Source organism: Eublepharis macularius, chromosome 4 (assembly GCF_028583425.1).
Source record: "Eublepharis macularius isolate TG4126 chromosome 4, MPM_Emac_v1.0, whole genome shotgun sequence".
NCBI classification, from domain to species: Eukaryota; Metazoa; Chordata; class Lepidosauria; order Squamata; family Eublepharidae; genus Eublepharis; species Eublepharis macularius.
The window spans coordinates 37,593,184-37,619,630 of NC_072793.1; the positions used below are offsets into that span (position 1 = coordinate 37,593,184).

At 43.5% G+C, this 26,447-nt stretch overlaps 1 protein-coding gene across 1 annotated transcript in view; it reads left to right on the forward strand.

The window, feature by feature from the left end:
- Nucleotides 1-26,447, forward strand: part of GLP2R (glucagon like peptide 2 receptor) — a 55,817-nt gene that overhangs the window by 15,131 nt on the left and 14,239 nt on the right. Inside the window, exons 3-9 of the mRNA XM_054978056.1 lie at nucleotides 6,605-6,709; nucleotides 13,566-13,684; nucleotides 15,497-15,603; nucleotides 19,083-19,257; nucleotides 23,203-23,362; nucleotides 23,759-23,819; nucleotides 26,250-26,319. Coding sequence (XP_054834031.1) covers nucleotides 6,605-6,709; nucleotides 13,566-13,684; nucleotides 15,497-15,603; nucleotides 19,083-19,257; nucleotides 23,203-23,362; nucleotides 23,759-23,819; nucleotides 26,250-26,319 — 797 coding nt within the window. The remainder of the gene's footprint in view (nucleotides 1-6,604; nucleotides 6,710-13,565; nucleotides 13,685-15,496; nucleotides 15,604-19,082; nucleotides 19,258-23,202; nucleotides 23,363-23,758; nucleotides 23,820-26,249; nucleotides 26,320-26,447) is intronic.

Here is a 26,447-nt window from a genome sequence, read left to right on the forward strand (position 1 = left end):
CCACCCGAGTTTGATCATCGCAACAACCTGCAGTTTCTTTCAGACAACAATCAAGTGACAGAGGAAGCAAATGTAGAAACCTGAGAATAAACCAAGATCACTAAACAAACCAGCATTTGATTGTAAGGTTTGAATATAGTCAGTGTGGTATATCCAGCCTTCTGTGGACTTTGTTGACCAGGACTTCCCTGTATCCTGTTCTCTCTGTAGACCACTGAACTTCCAAAAACTTGTGTCTGGAGGGTTAGCAGTGCCTTCAGGAACAGGGCCAAGAACAAAGTGTAGGTTCTATAGTGATATGCCATTGTGTCTTCATAATTCTGTGCTTGGATACATGCTAGTATGAGTTACAGTTCTCGTTTTTAGATGTATATAAGACAGCTTACCTAAATTGGTGGCAAAAATCCCACTGACTTAAATCGACTCAAGGTTCCATGGCACCACAATTCTAATGACATTCATGCACCTGATGTTGCCTTAAATAAACTCAGGATTTCCACCAGGGACAACCATTGATCTTCAAAGAGACTGCATAGGTTCCCCCCTCACACACGTACAAGAAGTGTCTTCTTTGATTTTCACTGGCTTAATTCCATCAATATAAACTTTGGTCGTTTCCATGTCAAATGATATGAATAATTACATTGTTAAAATGAGCTTCTGTTTGAAAGATCTCAGAACAGAACTACATTAAGCACGTGGTGGTTGCCGCCAAAAATGGCAATGACATATTGAATCCTCCACTTTCATTTGCTATAATGTGTACTCTACAGCAGCCAATCTATGTTCAGATATCATGAGGTATTCATTATTCCATACCAGCAGTTAATTTTGAAAGGCAGAGAAGAGGAAATGTGCAATACTGTGCCAAATGTGTAATACTTTGCCCTTAGGACATAAATAAATTGCCCCCTCACAGGGTGAGAGGGAATTAAATACAATAGCGCCATTATGGGTAGTGGCGGCACATTGCGTTTATGTGTAGCTCTACCCTCATGCCATGGACACAGCAACCAAATATACACATTCTGAAATTCGGTTATTGTGTTCGAGAAACTGTATTTCTTTAGCTCTACTTATATTTCCCTCAAATCATATCTTCTGACATTGGACTAACACCAATTCAGAGGATGAATTGCTGTTTGAACCATTAAAGGATCCAAGCGAAGGTATAAAAATTAATTTGGGGGCTAACCTATCTATTTAGGAAGTTCACATTTTTCTGGCACTTCTGGACACATCTGCAAAACCCATTAGCCCGTATTAAGATACTTTCACAGCTTTTAATCACAAAGTAGATCCTTAGCTGTGATAAATGGCAGATCTACGGATTCTACTGTCAGCCATGTTCCTACACCTCATGGTCCTGCAAATTAGTGTGACCTGGATGCTGATGAAGTGTTTCAGCACTCTTGCCAGCAGTGTTAGCGTGGGACTGTCCTGTGTTCTCACATTCGCTGAATAACTTTAAGTGGGAGTGTAGCAAATCCTGACAGGGTGACAGGGCAGGCACAGTCTCTGTAAATTAATAATCCAAGGTGGCTGTTCTGATATGGTCAGTGCTTTGGATTGCAGGCATTCTCTCAATTCTGTATCAAACCATGGGCATGATTATTTACTGAAGATGTTTTTCACCAGCATTTCTCTGACAATGGACTGGTTAATGTGAAGTTTTCCCAGGTTCAGCACATCACTCTAGTCTCAAAAGCTCCTTGATTTCTCACTTTCTTTCTGCCACAGCATATAAGCCTTCCTATCAATAAGCCCTATATGAGGTAGTCCTGTTTTCTATTTGTCCTTCCTTCTTTTGACTCTATGGGCCAAGCTACAAGTGGTGAATGACACTTGAAGGGCAAGTATTGGATTCTAATTAAGGCACGTTAACTAAACAAACTGCACATAGAAAGCTCTCATCCAAGTTAGAGAACCTATGATTGTTTATTTATCTAAAGAAATGTATTTACATAAGTTTAGTGGAGAGAAAGAACTAGCTACTGATCTAACTAGCTAGGATGGCTTTAGATTGAAAGTAGGCCATCTCTGTCAGGAGGAGACACCATGCTGCCTCCCCTGGTGCATGCAGGGAAGAAGTGAGAGAGAAGGGAAGGAAGGAAGTTCCCCTGGCGGGAAGGAGACTGATAGGAACCTATCTATCTAACTGACTCTATGGTTGTTGCCTTCCTTCTTCTCTGCTGGCAGTCCTAAAGGTAGGGTTGCCAGTTCCAGGTTGGGAAATTCCTGGAGATCTTGGGGGTGAAACCTGGAGAAAGTGGGGTTTGGGGAGGGAAAGGACCTTGGCATGGCATAATTCCATAGAGTCCATCCCCCCAAAGTAGCCATTTTCTCCAGGTGAACTGATCTCTGTGGCCTGGAGACCAGTTGTGATTCCAGGAGATCTCCAGCCACTACCTGGAGGCTGGCAACCCTAAAGGCCTGAGCAAGAGACATTGCCAGTCCCTTCTTCTAACATTCTACTCATCATTCCTTCAAAACTGTGTTCCACTCTCTGTCACATTTTCTTAAGCCATACTATCAGTCCCTCTCAACTTCCCAGCACAGGCCATTCTGTGACTTATTCCTGCATGATCTTTTTCTCTATTCTCCATTGTCCACTGAGCTCCCTTCTATCCCTTTTATTTTGGCCTCTGCTTCCAGCCTCCTCCACCTAGCCATCTTCTCAGATTCTGTTCTACTGCCACCACTTCTCTTTTGTATAAACACCTGAGGCAGGACCTGCCTCTGGAGGTCTCTGTCCCTTGACTTTCCTATTTCCTGGACCTTCTTCACATGATAGTGGGATTCACATATCTAGCTTTTCATACATAAACTGAGAGCCAAGCTACAAGTGATGCCTGACACAGGTTGGACACTTGTCAGCTTCCCTCAAGTTTTGATGGGAAATGTAGGTGTCCTGGTTTTACAGCTTGGCTCTCCATTACAGCTGCAAGACCAGGATGCCTACATTTCCCATCAAAACTTGAGGGAAGCTGACAAGTGTCCAACCTGTGTCATGCGTCACTTGTAGCTTGACTCTGAGGATTTAAGGTCTATTTTAATAGATAATGGAGTGTGGGCTGTGCTTTGTTTGAATTGTTTCCTAGCCCACCTCTGAAATGCAGATGCATAAAACAATATAGGAGAATGACCTGAGCAAAAGGCAGGTTTAGTATTCCTCCTCACCCATATGTGCAACTTCTGTAAAAAGAGAGAGACTCCTATTCCTCACTTTACATATGAATAAATACATGTAGTTCTCCGCCCAACCATTTCCCATCTACAGTTTGGCACTTGAGCTGTATGGCTGTTAAAAACTCTGCCTGCAAAGCTGTCTTTGTGTGATAGTTTTTCTCTGGCCAACTTTGTTTTTCATTCTTCTTACAGAAATATCTATTGATCATATTTTTATTGTGGGCAGTGAATAAGTTTTTGAAAATTCTATGACATCACAGCAACTCAGCTAATGACTGAGGGTGGAATGTTACAGACAAGCTCTGGTTCAAATATAATCTCAGCCAACAGCTTCACTAAATGGCCTTAGGCAAAACACTATTCTATCTGCCTCACTTCAATCTGTATTATTGGGTAATAATAACATGTATCTGGATGTTATAGAGATTATTCTTATATATAAATGCTAATTATTATTATTAGATTCTGAATCATTTGACTAAAACTGTGCTCTCTTGAGATCTTCCTGATTAATTTTTTCTCACTCATTTTGGTTTATTTCCTGTGGGTATGTTGCCTGACCAAGATGATAACTTCTGAGGGTTATTTGAATGCTGATGATTATTGTTATTCATTTTTAAACTTTTAAACTAACCTCTTTGCGTCTTGAGAACATCTTGATTCATTTTCTCTCACTTATCTTCATTTGTTTCCTGTTGATATGTGGCAAGACAAAATGTGACATGGTTAACCAGGGGTCATTTCATAAAAAAAGAGCTGCAGGAGCTCATCAGCATAACTCAGAATAACACATTAGCATATACCACGTCCCTTGACATCACCGGAAGTGTGTCATTAGCATAATTGATTTGATCTGGCCCAAAATGGTCAGGATTTGGCTGCTGTCAGATGGGGGAGTGTTCACCCACCTGGATGTGGCCCGATCAGGGCCGGTTTGGCCCCAATCCAGGCTGAAAAGGGCCCAAAATGACTCAAAATGGCCATTTTGGGCACGTTTTTGCCTGGATTGGGCCCAAAACTGCTGAGATCAGGTCAGTGCTGGGCAGGGGAGGGGTCCCCCACCAGGCACCAACCCAATCCTGGTGGTTTTGGCCCTGATCCGGGCCAAAACGGGCCCCAAATGCCCAAAAACAGGCATTTGGGGCCTGTTTAGGCCCAGATCAGGACCGAAACAGCCTGGACCAGGTCAGTACTGGGCAGGGGAGGGTTTCCCCAGGGGAGGGTTTCCCCACCCAGCACAGACCCAATCCCAGCTGTTCTGGCCCCGATCCCAGCAGAAATGGGCCCAGAATGGCCATTTTGGGCCGGTAGGGCCCAGATTGGGGCTGAAACAGCTAAGACCAGGTCAGTGGTGGGTGGGGGAACCCTCCTTTGCCTGGCACCGACCTGATCCTGGCCGTTTTGGCCTCAATCCCATTGGAAATAGGCCAAAAAGTGGCTGAAAATGACCATTTTGGGCCCATTTTGGGGCCAAAACGGCTGGGACTGGATTGGTGCTGGGTAGGGGAGGCTTCCCCCACCCAGCACCAACCTGATACCAGCCATTTCGGCCCTGATTCCAACAGAAATGGGCCAAAAATAACCCAAAGTGGCCATTTGGGGCTCCTTTGGGCCCGGATCAGGGCTGAAATGGCCTGGATTGGGTCGGTGCCAGGCAGAGGAGGCTTCCCCTGTCTGGCACCAACCCACTCCTGGCCGTTTTGACACTGATCCTGGCAGAAATGGGCCCAAAATGCCCCAAAGTGACCATTTTGGGCCCTTTGGGGCCTGGATCAGGGCCGAAATGGCCAGGATCAGGTCGGTGTTTCAGCCCCGATCCAAGCCGTTTTGGCCCCAACCGAGGCCGAAACGGCCCCAAATGGCCAAAAGTCAGATGGGCAGGGCCACCTGACACATAACCTGTTGGGGGAACTGCCGGAACGGCATTCTGGAGTGTTCCCCCTCAAAATGAGCCCTGTGGTTAACCAGTGCATTCTTTTGGTATGTTGTGCTTGTTTCGCTAGCTCATTTCATTATGCTGAGTTGCAAATTTGTTCAGTTTGTGTGTTTGTGAGAACCTTCAGTTACATCTAGCCAGCTTTTCTGCTGGTGAAAAAGTAAAACAGTGTCCCCTTTCCTGCAAAAAAGGCTTTGCTGGAGATCATGGAAACTGTATTGACAAAAGCAATTTAGAAGGTTTGCCAACTCTGTGTAGTAGAATTCCTGGAGATTTGGGGGCAGAGTCTTAGGAGTTTGGAGGGAAGGAGCTTAACAGGGACACAATGCTGTAGAGTCCACTCTCCAAAGCAGCCATTTTCTCCAGAGGAATTAAATGCTGTGGTTTGAAGATCAGTCATAATTCTAGAAAAGCTCAAGCTCCATGATAAAGAGTGTGAAACAGGAGTAAAGCTAGCAGCCCATCAGGATGACTTTGGGGCAGTCTTCCCTGACCCTTCCCCCCCCCCCCCAATTGTGGGAACGTGGATAGTGTGGAGTCGCAAAATAGCTGGTTGGGAACAAAGAGGAATAAACTGGACACAGTTTACGTTTATTACTACTTACCCTTTATTTACTTGCCAAACTGTTAATGCATAGTGAAGCGCCTACATACAATCTACACGAATGTTCGGTATGGTGTGAATAATATAAGCAAGGTGTGCTTGAATTGGTACACACCTTTGGAACAACATTGCACACAGCTGTCTACCGAAAGACTTACTATCGGGTTGTTTGGAGCAAGAGCACAAGACCAGGGATATATTAGGAGTACTTATTGAGGATTGTTGAATATTTGATATATCAAATATGAATATTTGATATTCATATTTATTCTGATATTCATATTTATTCTGTATTTGTTCTGTATATATTTATCTATTGTATTTGAAAGTTGATGCAGTTTGGGTATACTGTATATGAAATTCACTACATGAGCACTTTGCACTTTATAAAGCGGTAATTGAGAATTTTCTATATTGGTCTTACTGGGTTGATTGTATCCCATGGGGACCATCGGTCCATTTTGGTTGTGAGCATATACCCGTGGCAGCCTCTAGTAGGATTTTCCCATGTGGAGGTTAGCATCCCTATAGGATGAGGAATTGGGCACGGCTGAGTGAAAACACTAGTGAGATCTAACCTGTTGGTTGTAAAGATTTCAGCCTAAAAAATACTCATCTCTATCTGAAACGCTCATGTAAGTTATTGTTTGGATCTGTACAACAATAGTGATTGATACGCTTCATATAGAATAGGCTCATTCAGTGTGGGCATAGAATGTCATGTGATCCAGCTGTACACTTCTCTGAAGATATGAACTTAAACGCAAACCTGCTGGGTTATCACAGAAGTAAATACAGTATATTTAATACTTAGGGCATGCCCTGATGATCAGTTAATAAAAGCTAAAAATGTATATTCTCTCTTTCTATTGCAGGAATACAGTGCAATGGGACATTTGATCAGTTTGTTTGCTGGCCTCACTCATCTCCAGGAAATGTCTCTGTTCCTTGCCCATCTTATTTACCATGGCTAAAAAATGGTAACACAAGACTTTGAAAATCTGTGCAGGGCTATCATATGAAAATGTTTTTCTCTTCCTTTCCAGATTTCTGAGTTAGGTATCCTTTTGCCCTGCAAAGCTGCTGCCAACCAAGCCTCCTCTGCATTGATGACATATTGTAGTATCTTGAGGAAATGTTGCATCATATCTTTCCTAATCCTGCCATACTCTATACACGTTGCTGGGCAATATGTATAACTAAAGGGTCTAAAAACTGGGATCTGAGAACTGGCCTCTCTTCCACATAATAATACAGTCTATAAAGCATGCACTAAAAATCTATGTATATAGAGTATACCAGTTCTCTGTACTAACTCTATAGTATAGATCATTTACAGCTATTTGGGGCTTTGTCTGCAGGGAAAATTTACTTTTTTTCTTGTTTTTGGTTCCTTTTAAGTTTTAAACATTTTTATTCTTTTTCCCTGTATTATAGTTGTTATACATATTCATTCTTTAATCTTATCTTTATTCATTTCCTCTGGTTTCCATGGCAAACAGATTTTCTGCTACAACATTTCTATTTTCCACAAAAGTGGGATGAAATACTCAGGGGCTGTACTGTGCACCTGCCAATTAAATTTCTGCCAATTGCAGAGCGAGCAGAAGTAGATAGTTTGGAACATTCCCCTAGAAGAACAGGTAGAGGGCAAAATAACATGTAATAGTCCCTATGAATAAGTCCACCTGTTCAGAGGATGAGGTTGAACAAAAACGGGCAAGGAGAACCAAACTCTGACCCATTCTATGCACTCATAGCTCTCCAATGCTTTCACCGTCTTTCTTGCAGCCCAGCTCCAATACTGAATGTAAGCCAACCAGGGAGGAAAGTACAGAAAGCACCCAAATGCAGCAATATTAAGAAGGGAGGAGAGAGAAACAGAGTATGGAGTATAGCAATCAAACAGAAGGCATTTGTTTTATTATTTAACAAAATTTATATCCCTCCTTTCTGGACTCATGGGCCACCAAGAAAGCTAACACATTAAAATATGCATAATAAAGTCACATTTTAAAATGATTAAAACCAACCAAAGCAACAACAACACATCGTTAACAGTTAAACTAGAGTGAAAAACATATAAAGACATAAAAACAACAATTAAAACATTTAAAATAATTAAAACGTTATTGTTCCCAGACAAAACGGGAATCCCAAATGAAACAAAGTCTTCACCCACTGGTGGAAGATGGCAACAGAAGGGGACAGATGAGTCTCCCTAGGGAGAGAGTTCCAGAGTTTTGCTGCCGTGACTGAGAAGGTCTTCTTCTGGGTTGCCACCCGTCTAATCTCAGAAAGTGGAGGTTAAGTAGGATTGTAAGGGAGCAAACAGTCCATCAGATATGTTGATCCCATATAAGGCTTTGAAGGTCAACACCAGCATCTTGAATTGTGCCTGGAAACAAATTGGGAGCCAGTGTAGATGAACCAAGACTGGAGTGATATGGTCTTTACAGCCCACTCCAATCAACACCTTGACTTGAACATTTTGCACCAATTTTGAATACTGCTCAAGGACAGCCTCACATACAGTGCATTGCAGTAATCTACTCTAGATGTAACCAGAATATGCACTACAGTGGCCATATCTTTTCTGCCTGGGAAAGGCTAACCAGATGAAGCTGGTAAAAGGTATACAGCTGCCACTAACTCATCCAAGCAGTACTCCTGGATCCAAGAGAACCTCAAACTACAAACTTGTTCCTTCAAGGGAAACATAGGCCCATCCAGAACAAGTGACACCTGAAATCCCAGGTCAGATCTTCTGCTTACAAGTAGCACTTCTGTCTTGTCAAAGTTAAGCTTCAATTTTTAAGACTACATCCACTTCAAAACTGCCTCCAGACACCAGTCCAGGATTTCTACAACCTCCCTAGGATCAGCTGGAAGTGTGAGATAAAGCTGAATGTCACCTGCATATTCATGACAACCCAGCCCAAATCTCCTGATGACCTCACCCAGCAGTTTCATGTAGACATTAAAGAGCATAGGGGATAAGATGGAACTTTGCAGGACCCCATAAGCCAAAGGCCAAGGGGCTGAGCAGCAGCCCCCGAGCACCACCTTCTGAAACATACAATCCAGGTAGGACCAGAACCACAGCAGAATCATGCCTCCCAATCCCAGCCCAGAAAGGCAGTCCAGAAGGATACCATGACTGATGGTATTGAAACCAACTGAGAAGTCCAGAAGAATCATTAGAGTCACACTCCCTCTATCTATATCCCAGCACAGGTCATCTACCAGGAATGGAACATTTGAGACTGGTTGATAATTAAGGTTGCCAGCCCCCAGCTGGGGGCAGAGGAGCTCCTGTCCCCAGCTTACTGCTCACCTGGCCAGCAGGTGGGGAAAGGCATTGGGAAAAGACCTCAGGCACATGGGCAAAATGAGCAGCTGCACACCTGTGTCCCCTAGCAATTCCATCATTTCTGGTATGACCTGAAACCAGTGGGTTGTACCAGGGTTGTGCCCTAGTGCAGCCCATCAGCCCCTGGTGCGGCCCATTATTTCCACGTTTGCTGGAAATGCTGTCAGTAGTTGAAATCTCCTGTGTCCAGGGTATGCTTTTTAGAAGTGATCATCCCTTCTGTCAAGGAGGCATTAACTACCTTAGACCCAGTTAGCCATCCCCCCTACCCTAGCAGATTTAAGTAGCCAGGAAGAGCAAGGCTTATACAAGCAGGTTGTAGGCCTCAATCCTCCAAAGATCTGGTCTGAATAAACAGAAGGAGTATCCCAAACAAGACTGAATAAACAGAAAAGTATCCCAAACAACTGGACAAGTTGGCACCCTGGCACCACCTCCACCCGTCACTGCTAATGTAGAGTCCAATTTGGAACTATGAAAGCACTATGAAATGGTTACAATGAACAGTCCACCTCCTCTTGCAGGTCAGATCCCAACTAGGGTTTCCAGGTCCCTTTACCCTCCTGGCAGGAGGGGGACACCTGGCACTCACCTTCTCCTTGTCTCTCATGTGTGTTCTTTGAATGCATGCTTCCCCCACTGGCACAATGACATAACTTCCAGTGATGTCACTTCCAGGTGATGTCATTGCACTGTCCTGGGAGTGTGCCTGGGAGGCCTGTTCCCACGCCTTCCCCCTTGCTGGCCAGGTGAGTGGAGGTGGGGGGGAAGAGAGTGGAAGCAGGGGATCTCCTATCCTCACTGGGGGATCTGGGATCCCTAATCCCAACAAGCTTCTGGCCACGTGGAACAGCTCTGTTGGCCTATACTGTGCAGATGCAATGATTTTGAAGTAACATTGCTTGCACACCAGTTCTTCCCATTATACTCATTACACTTACATAGAATCAGATCAAACCCCATCCCCCCCAAACCAGCAATTGATATAAAATTACTTTTCAAGACAAGCTTATGAGCATTATCCCCTTTGGTAGCAAGGTCTGTACGTTACTTTGCTCATTAGTAACCTGTGTCTTACAGATCTGCCCAGTCACTCTCTCCTCACTGTCACCTCTGATCTTCTCCAGCTCTATGACCCTTTTTGCACTTACAGTTTAAACCACCATTTATGAGCATTCGCCGTGATCGCAATGGCTTTGGCATGGCACCCCCACGTTCTACATTGTCTGAGGCAGTTTTGATTTGGTGTCTTGTTTTTCACTTTAGACAAGTTTTGAAACCTTGGTGCAGTTTCGGGCTTTCGGGGCTTTGCAATTCATGTCACACTTTTTTTAAACTTTGAGTAGGAGTAGTAATGTTGCACTGTTGGACCTCCACCCCACCCCACCCCCCACCCCGTATTTGCTGATTGGGCTGTCCTGTGTCAACTGGAGAGGCAATTGGTGGCAGAGTTCTGGAGGAAAATGTACTTTTCATGCTTGTTCCACTCTTATTTTTTTTAAAGCCTCGCCAGAAAAGAGTTAAAATGCCACTGCTTCATCCCCTCTTGGCCGCTTTGTTTTGCAAACAGCTGTACAAAATGCTTGGGGTTTTTTTGCATTAACAGAAGATTCCGGGAGGGAAGGGAAAGCAGCCATTTAACCCTTTCCTGGCTTTTAAAGTCAGGGGAAATTAGCAGTAATGTTACAACACAGCAATCATTACAACTCATTCCTGGCTTTGAAAAAGAGACAGTGTGCGCATACCCTCAAGAGAGGAAGGGAAAAGCAGCCATTTAACCCTTTCTTGGCTTTTAAAGCTAGCAGGGAATAAGTAGCAACATTAAGAATCATTCCTGGCTTTGAAAAAAAAATAAGAGAGTGCTTGCATACCTGGAAGGAAGGAAGCCAACGAAGAAGCAGCCTTATGACCCTTGCCTTGCTTTATTGATAAAAATGGTGGAAAAGGAGTTCAGAGAGCTGAGGCGGGTGGGAGGGGTTAATTCCACACAGACCAATCAGCTCTGGGGGAAAAGGAGGGGGGAGAAGAGAAGCTGAAAGGGAGTATAGAGTCCACACTGACATTAATCAGGGCAGATGCCACTTAGCTGCGGCTTCAAAGTAAAATCAGGGTATGTCCACAGGGGGGGAAATCAAGGATACCATGGAAAAACATCAGTACTGCATCCCATCACTACCTTGCAAGTATGAAACTCCTGCAAACATGGGAAGCAGAACAGATACTGAAATACTCTCGTCCCAGTGTGAAAAGGACCTAAGTAGGATAGCCAAGGACCATTTTTTTTAGATATTACAGACTGCCATTAATTTTACAACTCAGTTATACTATAATTATACAAAGAATGGAGGCGGGGCGGGGGGTAGTGGTTCAGATTTTCATTAGTTACAACCTGAGCATGCTTCCTTATTGTCTGTTCCTTTGCATTTCTCAATCAGAGACATACAATCATCTGGGAATTTTGATGCTATGGTTAAATTCGCCTTTGTATGCAAGGTGAACCCCAAACTAGTGGCCTTGCTTAACAGTGCAGACCTAGAGGTAGGATTGCCAACCTCCAGGTGGGGCCTGGAGATCTGCCAGAATTATAATTTATCTCCAGGCAACAGAGATCAGTTCCCTTGAAGAAAAGGGACTGTATGGCATTATACCCCAGTGAGGTTCCTGCCTTCCCCAAACCCTTTCCAGGGTGCACCCCAAATCTCGAAAAATGTCCCAATCCAGAGTTGGCAACTCTTCCTGGAGAACCTCCAATAGGTATGCTGCTGCTAAACAGTAAGCCTTGTACATAATTCCAAGGGACATCCCCCTCCAGTAGTACAGTACAAGATTTACACACAAAGGCCATTTCCACACATCCCAGCATAAAGCTAAACTTACAGAATGAGAGCATCTTCCATCCTGGTGCAATTTCTAACATCATCAGATGCTCTTGTTCTGTAAGTTTAGCGCTATTCCAGGACATGCGGAAATAGCCAAAGATTAGAGAGAGCTAATATTGTGTACTGGTTAAGTAATAGGGCTGCAATGCAGCAGTTTGCTGATTTGAATGTCACCACTGCCATGAACTCACCAGTGGCCTTAGGTAAGCGCTCCTCTCAGCCCCAACTACATTGTGGAAATAATTACACTGACTTTGTTCACCACTCTGAGTGGGCACTAAACTGTCCAGCAGAGCAGTGCACAAATGAGGGCTGGAGCAGGGGGGGCGGTCTGCCCCTGGCACCACCAGGAAGGGGGCACCGGGAGCAGCTGCCAGCTGCCGGAAGCGTGTGGGTGGCAGCACAGGCAGCCTCCCACACTGCCTTTCGCCTGCCCCGCAGGACAGGGACGGCCAGCTGCCCCCTGTCCTACAGGGAAGCGAATGGCACGGGTAGCTTCCCAGCCCCGCATGCTGCCTCTGCTGGCGCACCACATGGGCGGCACACTCCACCCTGTGTGATGGTGTCACAGAAGTGATGTCATCATGCAGCGCCAGGAGTGCGCGCGTGAGGGGTCGGACTAGGGTTGCCCTGGTCGCCAGCAAACCCTAGATCCGGCCCTGCACAAATAAACTATTATTATTATGACTGCAGAAATCTGCATTCAAACCTACTGTGAGTGAAGATTGGCAGTAGTCTGGCTAAATGCAACATTTGTTTGTTGAATTCAGGCACTCACACTCATAACTTGATGACTTGAACCTCAGGGGCAGACCAGGCTGCCATCAAGGATTAAGCACCACAGAAAAAGCAATCGTTTTCAGAGGCATCCTTTCATGTATTTAACTGAGATATTGAATGTGACAGAGTGATAAGATAAGCAGTACACATGGATGAGTGAATCCATGCTTAGTAGAAGTCATATTTTTTTAACCTTATGCCCTGAAGGTGTGCTCTTATCTGTTGACCATCCAATAGAAAGCTAGTGGGGGAAGAATTTGTCTTGACAGTCATTTAGATTTCTTACAGAGTCATAATTTGCCATGTTATCCTGCAGCAAACATAGGAACACAAAACATCCAGTTGTCTCCTTCACTGGCTGAGAGGATATTTAGCAACATGCCTATGAAATCCCAGGAGCTCAGATTTGGCTAGATCCATTCAGTCAGAATCCTGTCTTTAATACGCAGCCCTGAGTTGGTTAATTATACCATATCAATTATTTTCCAAACCCAAACCCAATTAATCTAAACGACAGAGAAAGAATTAATTGAAATACAATCTTATCCTTTGGATTTAAACATGAAAAAAGCTTTAAAAACAGAGAATTAGGAGCATTTGACAGTGTTAATCCATTTATAAATATTGAGCTTTCCACAGTTACCTCACAACTAAACAGACATTATAAAAAGCCACCTATATCAAGCCAAGTCTCCCTTTTCTGGGGTTTTCAGGCAAGCGATGAAAGGGTGACAGCATTAAACTATGTCTGAAAAATGAAATTTGTGGCTTGACCTTTGGACCTGAATCTCTGTTTACTTTTAGGAAGTGAAGGAAATGTATACAGAGTCTGCTTGGACCAAGGAATTTGGAAAACATGTGAAAACTCCAGCCAGATTTGGACTAACCGTTCAGAGTGCATTAAGAATCACATGCAGTCAAAAGTAAGCAGCCCTTGCCTTTTTATGGTTTAACAGACTGACCTACTTAATCCTCTCTTGAAATCCTCTCATAGTCAAATTGTCCTTTACCTGTGTGTGAGTCAGTCATGATTATATCAGCTGAAAGTCAGTAGCTTTTGTATTTATTTAGAAGGGGATTAGGTGGTTTCAGGCTGAAGTGGTTAAGCTGAACGTTCTCTTCTTGCGTATGGTTTGGGCTTTCTCCCTTCTGTTGAGCTTGCTTTAAAATAAATGAGGAGGAAAATGGAACTCAAATCAAGCTAATAGAACATGGATGCACCATAAACACCCTTCATTTGTTTTGATACCTCATATATGACTATTATAGCCACACAAAATGTCTCTGAGCTGTAATGAATTCTGCAGCAGTAGTACAGGGGCTTAGTTCAAAACTATTTCTGGCTGGCTTTAAGGGAATTTTTGTTTTATCATAGCTTTTGAAACAACTGCCAGTAAAAGCAAAGGCAAGGTTGTTCTTTGCCCTCCAGCTTGTCTTTTTAAGCTGTCCAGTTACATGAATCTTGACTCTGCCACAAAGTTAGTGGGGGAGGCGCACATGTGCCAGAACTCCCCCAAACCTGCAATACGGGTACACACCCACCTTGCATGACTGTTGAAGTATTACAATGAGGTAACGTGGAATATTTCAAAACGATATGCAAATACTGGTTATTATTATGTGAATATTCGGGAGGGGTGCTCTCATACCCACCAAAAATCACCTTGGTGTCTACTGGACGTGCCTGTCTAGAGGACCCATATATTTTGCCACCGAAACACCTTCTCATGCTGGCCCTGGTGGGACCAAGATACACTGCAGAGCCAGCCCACCTTGGACATGAACAACACTAGCACAGGTCTGATAGACAATGATAGGCACAAGCCATGCCTACTGCCTATTCCCACACTGCCATCCTTCTCCAGTTCGCCAGTGAACCAGCACTGAGTGGCATGACGATTTTAAAGGGCTTTGGAATGGAGTTAGGGGGATGCTGCTAGAGGAGGGAGCTGAATGGGTCCTCCACATTTGCAAATCACAGAACTTTGGGTCCTGGTCAGCAGAAAAAATAACTGAACGCTCAAGTATCGTATATGAGTGACGAAGGAAGGAAAGCCATGAGGGGGAGGAGGAATGTGGGGGCATTTGTCATGTGCTACTTGTGAGGCATAATATATAAGGGAATATCTGCAGCTGCCCATAGACCCAGGCTGTAGCATTGGAAGTGTCCTTAGAAAATTCAGGTATTTCTTAACTTCACTCCCCCAAACAGCCCCTTATACAGTAGATACTAGTAAGCTTGCCACAACAATTTCACAGGCCACAATTGCCCTGTTATGAGCCAAGCCCAGGTGGGATCCTCTGGATAGCTGCACGTTATTGATATTGTACACACTACATAAAAACATAAGAACCTATGTGTTGGAGCAGACTGGGATCTATAAAAGCAAACACTGGGTGACCAGAAGCCTCTGTGACCAATTACGCTTATGCTAGGGATAGCCAATTACGCATACAGGGCTTATGCTAGGGATAGCCATCTGCTGTTACTTGCCTGCAGCTTCAGATGTGTCTGTGAAATGCCTCTGAATGTGGAGGTTACATTGAGGCAACATGGCTAATAATAATGCTATGATACTCTGTAAACAACTAACAAATGCCTCTAGTTCTCAAATACGTAATGGACAAATGTTCTCTGAAATATGTGTTAGAGGGATATGCTACAGGGTCTTCTCTACTGGGATTAGGAGCTCATATTTCACAGTCTAACTCCTTTGTTTCCTTGTCGTTTCTAGAATGAAAAACATCCACTGTATGTCACCCTCGGGCATCTTTATACTGTGGGATATTCTTTTTCTCTTGCTTCCCTTTCATTAGCACTACTCATACTGGTGTTGCTGAGGTTAGTATAAGCTTGTCTAGAATGGGAGGGTTTGGAATTATTCGGCAATATATTTTCCTGTTCTCAAGAAGAGCTGGAGCTTTCACCAGTGGGACATTGCAATCCAAAGGTCAATCATTATTAGGACATCATGGGGGCAGTGAAGGAAGCTTCTTTTTCACATTATTGAGAAACAGGCTCGGCTGAAACTGCTCTTAGTTGTGTAATTGCTATGAGATCTATAAGTCTGCATGGCCGTAACTGCATTGTGAATCATGGCAATTGATAGGATTGGAATGACTAGCTATGCATTGGTCAGATATTGTCAATGGACTGCCTGTGCTTTGATCATGATAAAATATTCTCACATGTTCCATGAAGTGAAGAATGTTCTTTGAAATGAGACCTGTAAGGCTTCATAAGAGTACTTGGAAGGGTGAGAAAACACTTGCATGGATGCCATCTTTTCATGATATCATAATAACATCTGATAACAATGGTAGCTGAGCAGTCCCTTTGGTCTGCAGGAATCAGGAGCATATAAAAGCATTCCGAGTGCCAGTTTGGTATAGTGGTTAAGAGCGGCAGGACTCTAATCTGGAGAGCCAGGTTTGATTCCCCACTCCTCCACTTGAAGCCAGCTGGGTGATCTTGGGTCAGTCACAGCTCTCTTAGAGCTTTCTCAGCCCCACCCACCTCAAAGGTGATTGTTGTGGGGATAATCATACTTTGTAAACTGCTCTGAGTGTGGCATTAAGTTGTCCTGAAGGACAGTATATAACAAATTATTATTATGTTATTATTATTGTCCTGTAGTTTTTTCCAAATAGCTTTCTAATGAAGGCCAACAACCTAGCTTCTGTTAGGAACTGCAGGCTTCTCTGAGCAGAACACAAGCTTCAGGAAGTAAATGCAAGTAGCTAGGCCCAGTATCTAGCACTAGCCCGAGTCCATTCATGTGGATTTCTACAAAATGTGACAAAGTGGTCTAAAAAAGTTCTGGGAAGGACTAGGAAAAGCAGATGTTGTTATCATTAGCAACATTTTCCTAAATCAATGAACTGCATACATCAGCGTCTTTCTTTAATGTTGTCAAGAAACTATTCTAAACCAATATATAGAATATCAAACATACTTGGGAGAACACATACTCTTGAATTAGTTATTTAACTATTTAGTTCAATCTTGGAAGCATACCATATGCTTCAATACTTTCAATCACTGTGAGTCCAAATTCTGTGTCCCCTTTCTTTTTATAAGTAGTGAGGCACAGTAAAATGCAGATGGTATTAATCTTCAGCCAATCTTTTTTAATTTTTTGTAGGATTTTCAAACTTCCATGCTTTGGCAAAAAAAAGTGTCGCTGCAGTAATTATATACAACACAATCTGCCACTGATGGTTTGAGATCTGTACAACATAATTCAGAAGTATTTCTAGTTAACAACATAATTCAAATTGAATACCATATGATAATACAGAATAATACAGGTTGAGAATACAGATAATACAGAAGCATCAAGCATAACCGCTACGTATTTATTTTTAAAAGAATATCTTTCAATACATGACTGATCAGTTGATCAAGTTTTTTATTTTTCACTTATCAGAGTCTAGCACCTGCCTTTTTAATACTGGTCGTATCCAATGACTCATTCTGGAGATTTATGGGCACTTACAGTGAAATCCTAAACAGAGTTACCAATCTAAACCCACTGAAATCAATGAGCTTAGATTGGAGCAACTCTTCTTAGGATTTCACTGTTAAACTCTTGGAAGAAGGGACAGCAATTTTCACTGATTCTCTACTCCTCCTTCAGCCCTATGCTGTTCCTGAGGTGCCTTGCCTCTAGGACCAAAATTTTGGAGGCTGCAATGGGGTGGGAGAGTCAACAAGAAATACTTACCCCACTTCCAGAAACATAAAGTGCCCTTAAGTTTTTGGAATAGCATGGTTGGATACAGGCCAAAATGTTCTTCAAAATCAAAATTAAACAAAACTCCAGTGGTACTGGCCACTCAACTCTGTGGATATAGTTCCAATTAGAGATGGGCACGATCTGCATTATGATTGAAAAAACCCACGATAACGGCGATCGCGTGATCGTGACCCGGCGGATCGTTATCGTCCACGGCCAACGATCCAGCGATCGGGAGGGGCCTGGATCGGGGTGATCAGGATCAGATCGGGGATCCAGACACTCAGGCGCCAGCAATCTATTCCCCTGGCAACGGAGCCAGGGGAATGCCTGAGCTCTTTGCCCTCCTTCTGTCACCCTGGAAACCCGAATGGAAGCCCAGCTTTCCTTGATCAGCAGGGCTTCCTTCCAACCACAGAGCAGCAAAGCAGTCACCAGTTGGGAGAAGACACCCAGGGGAGGGGGAAGGGGGTGTTCTGTAGCCGTGGGCACTCCAATCTCATCCCTGCAAACCCTGATAGGCAGCTCTGACGGCCAAACACAACCGGCCAAACACAAACACAGATGCCGCCAGCATCACCCACCATTCCTGTATCGCTGGGAACAGCGGGGCGCTCCTCCGATTTTGCCTCCATGATCCACGATCCACGGATTGGGAACGGGAGATGTTCGGTGCGGGTCATTAAATCGGGATTGTCACCGGCGCCGATCCACAATCAGCTTGATCGTTAATTTTTTCTGGATCGTGCCCATCTCTAGTTCCAATCACCATCTGCTATAACTGTGTTTATCTACTTAAGAGAGGAATCAGACAGAAGAATATTTTGATAACTAGTTATAGGTCGTTTTCACACTGCTTTCCGGCCACGGAACATCGCGCCGAACTCCTGGAATTGACAGCATCTTCCTGGTGTGATTTCACGCATTCTTGCGCAAAATTGCACCAGGAAGATGCTGTCGTTCCGGGAGCTCAGTGCAATGTTCTGTGGCTGGTAAGCAGTGTGAAAATGGCCATAATGAGCAGAAAATGGAAGAAATTCTCTACTCTATGGCCTGTCATGGCTGTGACTGTCTCCAGTCCTTTCTTGTTTCACTTAGTGACCCTAGAGTGCTGAGGCCAGTGTCAGGGCTAGCAGGGCATGGTATTTCCCACAATTCCCAATGGATAAGCTGCTACCATCAAGGGAGAAATCAGTCTTCAGTGCTGTTTGTGGCAAGCAGTAACTATTTGTTCAATTTGACTTAGGGTTGCCAGGTCCCTCTAATCCCCCGGCAGGAGACAGGGAACCCGGCACTCACCCTTTGCGGCGTCCGGCATCCCTTCTCACGTGTGCGCGAAGCACAAAGTGCGAAGCGCATGCTCCCGCATGTGTGATGATGTCACTTCCTGGAAGTGACGTCATCTTGTGGGTCAAAGGGTAGCCTGGCGTGCGCTCCCATGGTTGCCGAAGGGTTGAATCGCCCCCCTGCTGGTCAGGGGGAGGAGGTGGGAACAGGGGATCCCCTGCCCCGGGTGGGGGATTGGCAGCCCTAGTGTGACTCCAGTCAGTTGTTAATAGATTACACTTCTTTTCTTCCACAGGAAACTGCACTGCACAAGAAACTTCATCCATATGAATCTGTTTGCTTCATTCATCCTGCGTGCTGCAGTGGTTCTCATAAGGGACAGTATAACACACAATACTTACGTCTTTGTTTATTTTGCCTCTGAAAAGCCAAGTGATGAACATGGATGGCTTTCCTTCTTAAATGCGGAGGTATTACAACAAGCTCTAGCATCCAATACTAATATTAAATGGGAAAACAGGTGCCTGGCATTTGCATGAGTTCACAGTGAAATTCTGAAAATGGAGAGTTTGCTGGAAAATTATAGTTGATTGAATTGCTTCAGCACAAAGTGTTTTCATGCTATGTATATTTTGCTCCCCAAGCTCACCACCTTCCGGGCTGTTTGAAATGGTAATCATTGATGGGCCAAAGCAAAAATAGCTGGTGCATGTTCTAAATGTATTTATTTTGATTTATTTATAAAACATATGCAAATAAAGAACAAGATGATTTTAAATGGTACATAAAACAATAAACAAATGGTGCAGCAAAAATCAGAATCCAATTTCAGCAGCAGCCAAAATTTTAGCCATGCAGAGCTGCTAAACAGACATTGTTTTCTTCCTCGTCTAACAGTGTGAAATTAAGTTCATTAGAATGTGATGGTGACCCGACAGCTATCCATCAGAAAGCACTTAACATTTGCAGACAGCAAACTCAGTGTGAAAATGGGTTAAGTCCTGTTAGGGAGGGTTGCTAATTACTGAGCAGATGCTTCATATATTTTACCTGTCATTTATTGTAAGCATCTATTAGTACTCATTCTGCAAATTTTAGAGTTCATCTAGATGGCAGCTGCATGTGCTCTTTGTTAGGCATCATAGCACTCAAGCAGGAGACCTGGAAAATTCCTAGAAATGACCTCAAATGGTCTACAGTCAGCCTACAGGAGCCCACCAGGAAGATTGTACTCCTGGTCCTAGTCAGACATGAGGACTGACAAGAAACTGATGCTGGAGGGAGAACTCTGGGAATGAAACACCATGCTGTATAATAATAACAATAACATTCAATTTATAATCAAAAAGAGTCCAGTAGCACCTTTAAGACTAACCAACTTTATTGTAGCACCCTTCAGGGCAACTTAACACCCACTCAGAGCAGTTTACAAAGTATGTTACTATTATCCCCACAACAATCACCCTGGCCGTTTTCACATATGCCCCGGGAGATCACGCAAACTCATGGCATGAAGCTTCTTCCTAGCACAATCTCCCGGCATGATCCCCTTTAATGGCCCAGTGATGTCAGAAAAAGGGCCATTAAACAGGATTGTGCTGGGAAATCGCTCTAGGAAGATGCTTCTATGCAGTGAGTTTCGCACGATCTTCTGGGCACGTAGCCATGTGGAAACGGCCCCTGTGAGGTGAGTGGGGCTGAGAGAGCTCCTAGAAGCTGTGACTGACCCAAGGTCACCCAGCTGGCGTCAAGCAGGGGAATTGGAATCAAACTCGGTTCTCCAGATTAGAGTCCTGCCGCTCTTAACCACTACACCAAACTGGTTCTCCGTACTGGAAGCAGAAGTCAGAAATATTGACAGAGCATACTCTGTCCAAAATGGGAGCCCTTCTGCTTGAGCTGTATAGTTAGGTTCCCAAAGACTGATAATTGTTTATTGAGACTGGCAAAATACTTGGAAGGATGCCGCCATAGTGAAGAACTCTTTTGAGGGCTATGAAGACACACACGGTCTTCATAGTGGTCTAATCTGACATTGCTGTTTGGAGCAGGAATTTGGCTAGTCTATCAGGCAGAGTTTGGTAATTTTCTGCCTTCACCTGTTTGGGGCATATCGTTGCATTTTTGTTTCACTTTCCTTGTCATAGACACCTTGCTGCTTATTAGTCCATCTTTCTTTCTGTGAAGTACTATCCTCAGCAGGACTAATGTTAATGTGTTAGGATACTGTATTTGGATTTGGAAAACATTCCAGTTCATGAGATGGGACTAAAAAGACTTCCCTTATACTTTTATGATTTTTGTGGAACCGTGAGTGGCTTCAGATGTTAATGATATATGTAAATACAGGACGCACAGCTCATTAATGCTTATTTTTACATATAATTGTCAAGGCAAGAGGCAGGGAAGACGGGATTCAGTACTCAAGCTAGAGTTATTATATACAAGGCTAGCTAGAATCCTATTGGCTTCTCAGGTCACCTGGTTCTGTTATATTCTGATCATGCGTAAAGATCATGCAGCGTATATCAGTCGCCTTGGCTTGAATGCGATGAAGGGCTGTTCTACAGTGGTACAGCCCCTGCTTTTCACACAAAATGCCCCAAAGTCAATCCCTGGCATTGTTAGCTGTAGCTGGCTGTGTGCATGTAGAGAGGGGACTGCTTCTGAATAAAGTCCACTACTTTAGGAAAGAAAATGATGGTCTGTTTTGTTAAAGAAATCCATATTGTAAGAAAAAGCCATTCTAGCTATCTAACTCAAGGATGGAGAGAGATTCAGAGACTGTCTGTTACTCCTTTGATGGTCAGATAGAGAAAGAACAGGAGGAGGAGTAGCTGGAAGTCCCTAAGAACAGTAATCTGAGATCGGAGACAGCAGCAGAACCGACAAAATAGTCCTATTTTGTCATTATTTCCTATTGGTTTCAATGAAAGACGCACACATATCCCTTTCTTGGGTCATGGAGAACTTTCATGGTTCTCCATCAAAACTGGACAAAACTCAGGATGATTGTAGTATTCTCCAAGCACATCCACACCACCAAGATTCATGCAGATAGAATTAAAGGGCCCCATTTTCCAAGCAATGAATGGCACCCATGTTTAACATTAAAGTTTATGGGAAAATCAGTAGGGAAGATTCCAAACAGTAAAACAGCACTGCAGCTACTGAGCTTGAAGAACAGAAGCACGAGGAAGAGGCAGACTGACCAGGCAAGGGTATTTGGTGGCACAAGGAGGGTAAGGCATCTGGCCAGGCAACAACAGGAGGACTTTGAGGTAGGTTTGCTAGATTGGGAGAGAAGGGTTGGAGAGCAGCGGGCAAGCAGGGGTGTGCAGACTGAAAGGGAAAATTCGGCACAGCAGGGCAAGCACTGATAAGAGAGAGGAAAGCAAAGTCCCAACCCTTATCCTACATGATTGGAATACCTAAAACATGTATGCAACAGTGCAGCCAATCAAGAAGGCCCAGAGATTCTCTCCCCACCACCACAAGGAACACTGTGTTCTCTTCGGGTCTTTTATTAGGAAAATGCCTTGTAAAAGTCAAAGACTGCAATAACAAAAGAAACCAGAGCATAATGAAGAAAAACATGGTAGAGAATGTTATTGTTGCTTTAAGGTGTTTAGATGGGAAATTTTATTTAGTTTTCATATTCATTACAATAATTACCAAACACCCCATTTCTGTATTATTAAACTGTCATTTGTATTATTAAACTATCATTAATAATGAATGTCTGACCTGGATAGCCCTGGCAAGCACAGGGCCAAGCTACAAGTGACGAATGACACTTGAACAGCAAGTGTATTTCTCCCTGTTCACTTGCCCTCCACTCAATCCACTTGCCATTCAAGTGTCATTCGTCACTTGTAGCTTGGCCCTCAGTCTCATCAGAACTCGGAAGTTAAGCAGGGTTGGCCTTGGTTAGTAATTGAATGGGAGACCTCCAAAGAAGATCAGGATTGCAGAGGCAGGAAATGATAAGCCACCTCTGTTAGCATCTTGCCTTGTTATTTACCAGGTGATGTGACCTGACATTAACCCCCATGCCATGAAAATCCAACTGCCCATTGTCATACAATAAGTCTCTATTAAAGGGACAGGTCTATTGGCAACCCTATTGACAGACCAAGGCCCTGACAGTATAAGGCAGTATCTTGTATGCGCTAATATAGGGAATAAGGACCTGGGCCCTGCTAATACAGTTCAAGACTCCTGGAGTATTGCAATCTTTAGCATCCAAAGCTGTTTTGAAATAAAAGGATTCAAATATAGCTATGAAAATGAGGATTTTTTGCTGCTTTTAATTTTTTAAATTTCCATGTATTTGCATATCTAAATATTAAGTTGTATTAAAATACAGCTGTATAATTTTATTGATATTTCTTCTCATTCTTTCATTTCTACAGAAATTAACTGTTTGCAGAGTGGTCCAGCTTTTCGCACATTACTTCATTGGGGCAAACTTTTTCTGGCTTTTAGTAGAAGGAATCTACCTCTATAGGTTATTGGTAGCCACTGTGCTCTCTGAGAAACACCTGCTGCAGATATGTATGTTCATTGGATGGGGTAAATAAGTATATTTTTCTAGAATATGAGTTACAGTTTATTTCCTTTTTCTCACATATGCAATTAGGGCTGCTAACTGACCTTAAGAAAAATGTCCTTTTTCTTTAATATAGACTTAAAGTAATGTTATTTACCAGGTGATGTTATTTACCGCAGTGCCACAAAAAGTTTCAACTGCCTGCTTCCACATGTTAAGCCTCTATTAAAGCGACAGGACATACTTCTCCAGGCCAGTTGGCAACCTTATGACACAATCCTTAATGTTTCCCGATCCCCTTCCATTACCTACTCGAGTATTTACTAATCTTTATTTTGTATTACATAATTCTAAATGCAATCGGACCTATTAAGTATGCCACAATTTCCATCACCATTTTTCTTTTCTTCCACTTCAAGGTGTTCCAATTGTGTTTGTAGTCTCCTGGGGAATAATAAAACACCAATTGGAGCATGAAGGGTAAGTTATTGCCACAACAATGTCCTCCTGAATTGGTTTGTTGATTCCCTTTCAGCCTGCATCAGGCCATAAAAAACAATGGCTTGCTGTCTTTTCATAGATGTCTCAGGCTAGCTATAGATAACCCTTTGTTCTGTGGTGGCCAGTTGTCAATTTGCTGCAGAGACAGTATGACCATACAGTGATGTGAATTTTGTGAATCCCTCCCAAAACATTTTGCTACCATTCTGGAAGCTTGGAAAATTCTGTTTCGGAACATCCAGTGCTGTTGCTTAGCATTGTTGAAGCTGAGAAGGTGGGACAGTGCTTGGATGGGAGAACACGAAGTCCCAAACTTTCTATTAAGAAAGAGTGGGATGCATATGATGATGAACGTGCAAGAGGTGATTGCTCATATTAAACAGCTCCTACACAAGGTGGGCAAGCTGCATTGTAGACATGCCCAGGTGAACACAAGTGAATCATCATTATCTGCTCCTGTATATCAGTTGCTTTGACCTCCATTAGCAGCCTAAATAAGACATTGCATTACAATTCCCTTCAGCCAAGACCATTAGAGTAATACTCTGCAGTTTGGGAAAATGTATGCCTTGGGATTACTTGATTGGGAATGGATTATCGTCTAGGACTGATGCTGAAAAATGTAATCTTGATGAGTAAACTGATTATTATCCAAGGCAAAATGCTTAGAATTTCCAAACAGGCTTTATTACTTTCTAGAGAAACGGTGGGGCCGAAGGCAGGTGCACAGCATATTTCCCACTATTGGTTTCGCAGTTTAGTATTCACTTGGAAGCTTGCAAAGATGCTTTTGAAGGAAGAAGAATCCTTCTGGTTTATTAGTGGAGAGGCACTCATCATGGAAGGGGTGCATGTAGGAAGGGGTGGTGGAAGAAATCGATGCATTCCTAGAACTATTCTGTTAGGAATTCCATGTCTCCTTTTCTCTCACTGTTGTGATCTGATACTGTCTCTAAACCCTCTAGCCATTGACTAGCCGAATCATTTTTTTTAGAGCCTCAGAACCATGGCCGTTTCCACACAGCTTACCTTGTTGTGGAAAATAGCGAAATCTCGCGCAAAATCACGCGAGAAGATGCTGTTATCGCGTCTTCTTGTGCAATAACAGTGTCTTCTCGCGAGATTTCGCGCGAGATTTCGCTATTTTCCACAACAAGGTAAACTGTGTGGAAATGGCCCATTTCTAAACAAAGAAGGATTTGGTTCCCTAAGAGTAAAGAAATGTCATTCCTTGGTGGAGAGTGCTAATTTTCATTTTGCCTCCTTCAGGAGGCATATAAACAGCAAAACCTACATGTTCTGGTATTCTTAACATTAAAATCGAAAGATGACACTGCTATGGCCTCATTGAGTCAAAACGTATTATTTTGGCAATGGATTCTAGTTAGGATTGCCAACTTTGGGTTGGAAAATTCTGGAGATTTGGGGGTGGAGCCTAGGGAGGGCAGGGCTTGGGGAGGGGAGAGAGCTCAGCCTATTAAATGCCTCCAAAGCAGCCATTTTCTCTAGGGAAACTGATCTCTTTCATCTGGAAGAAGGGATGCCCTGTGTATGATAGCGGCTGTGTTAAAAGGAATCATAGAGTCTTTCTCTGAAACCAGTAGAATCCATCCCAATTTGTGGCTGCAAAAGGGCCAACTCCTGCTTGCTGGGGCTCAGCTTTCCCTGGCCAGCAGCAGCATGGGAGGAATCAACAAGCAAGCCCAATGCCACTAGCCAGGAGGACTGAGAAGGAGAAGGGCAAGAGGCAGCGGCTGCATTTGCCATCTTTGCAATGAGTAGCAGGCATTAGCTGCAGCCTCTCCTCCCTTCCCAGGAAAGCAGTCCAGGTGTGATTACAATGGCTGTCCTTGCCTATTTGCTCACCCATCTGGACTGGCTTCATGAGGAAGAAAATGGCTACATAGAGGGTGCCAGGCCTCCATCTGCTCACTTCTACAGCCAGTAGCCCTTTGCCTCAGTTAGGATGGCCTGGATCAAAAGTAAGGTGTCATGTGACATGGGCCATTTCTACACCCTTAAAGGGATAGCCCACTCTCGAAACACTGGCAATGTCTCCATTTGCAAAACGTTTGTGGGCCATTTGACTTCCATGGTTGGGGGGGGGGCTTTTTGTGACCATAGAAAGTGCATTCCCAGAAAAGGTGCAGAAAAAATGGAAGCCGAACAGCCCGCAACTGTTTTGCAAATGGAGACATCTGGATTCCTGGGGAAAAGCCACCAGCACTCGGTGAGTGGGCTGTCCCTTTAAGGGTGTGTGGAAACGGCCATGGTATTTTTGTTTTCCAATCCATCAGAGAAAATATGATAGCAACAGGTTAAGAGGTCCTATTACAAGCTCTGTTTTAAACGATACTATTTGTACATATAGAACATAAATGATAGCTCTAGTTTTGTCTTCCTTTCTAGATGCTGGGCAACAAATCGGAACATGACATTCTGGTGGATCATTCGTGGACCCATATTTTTTTCTATTGCTGTAAGGATCCTGTTATTGTTTGTTTCATGTGCCCCATAGTTGTGGTAGTTTGTTCTTTTGTATTGTCTGTTCACAAAATAGTGATACTGAGCTCTTTCCATTACTAGCTGATCTCTGCAATGTGCAAG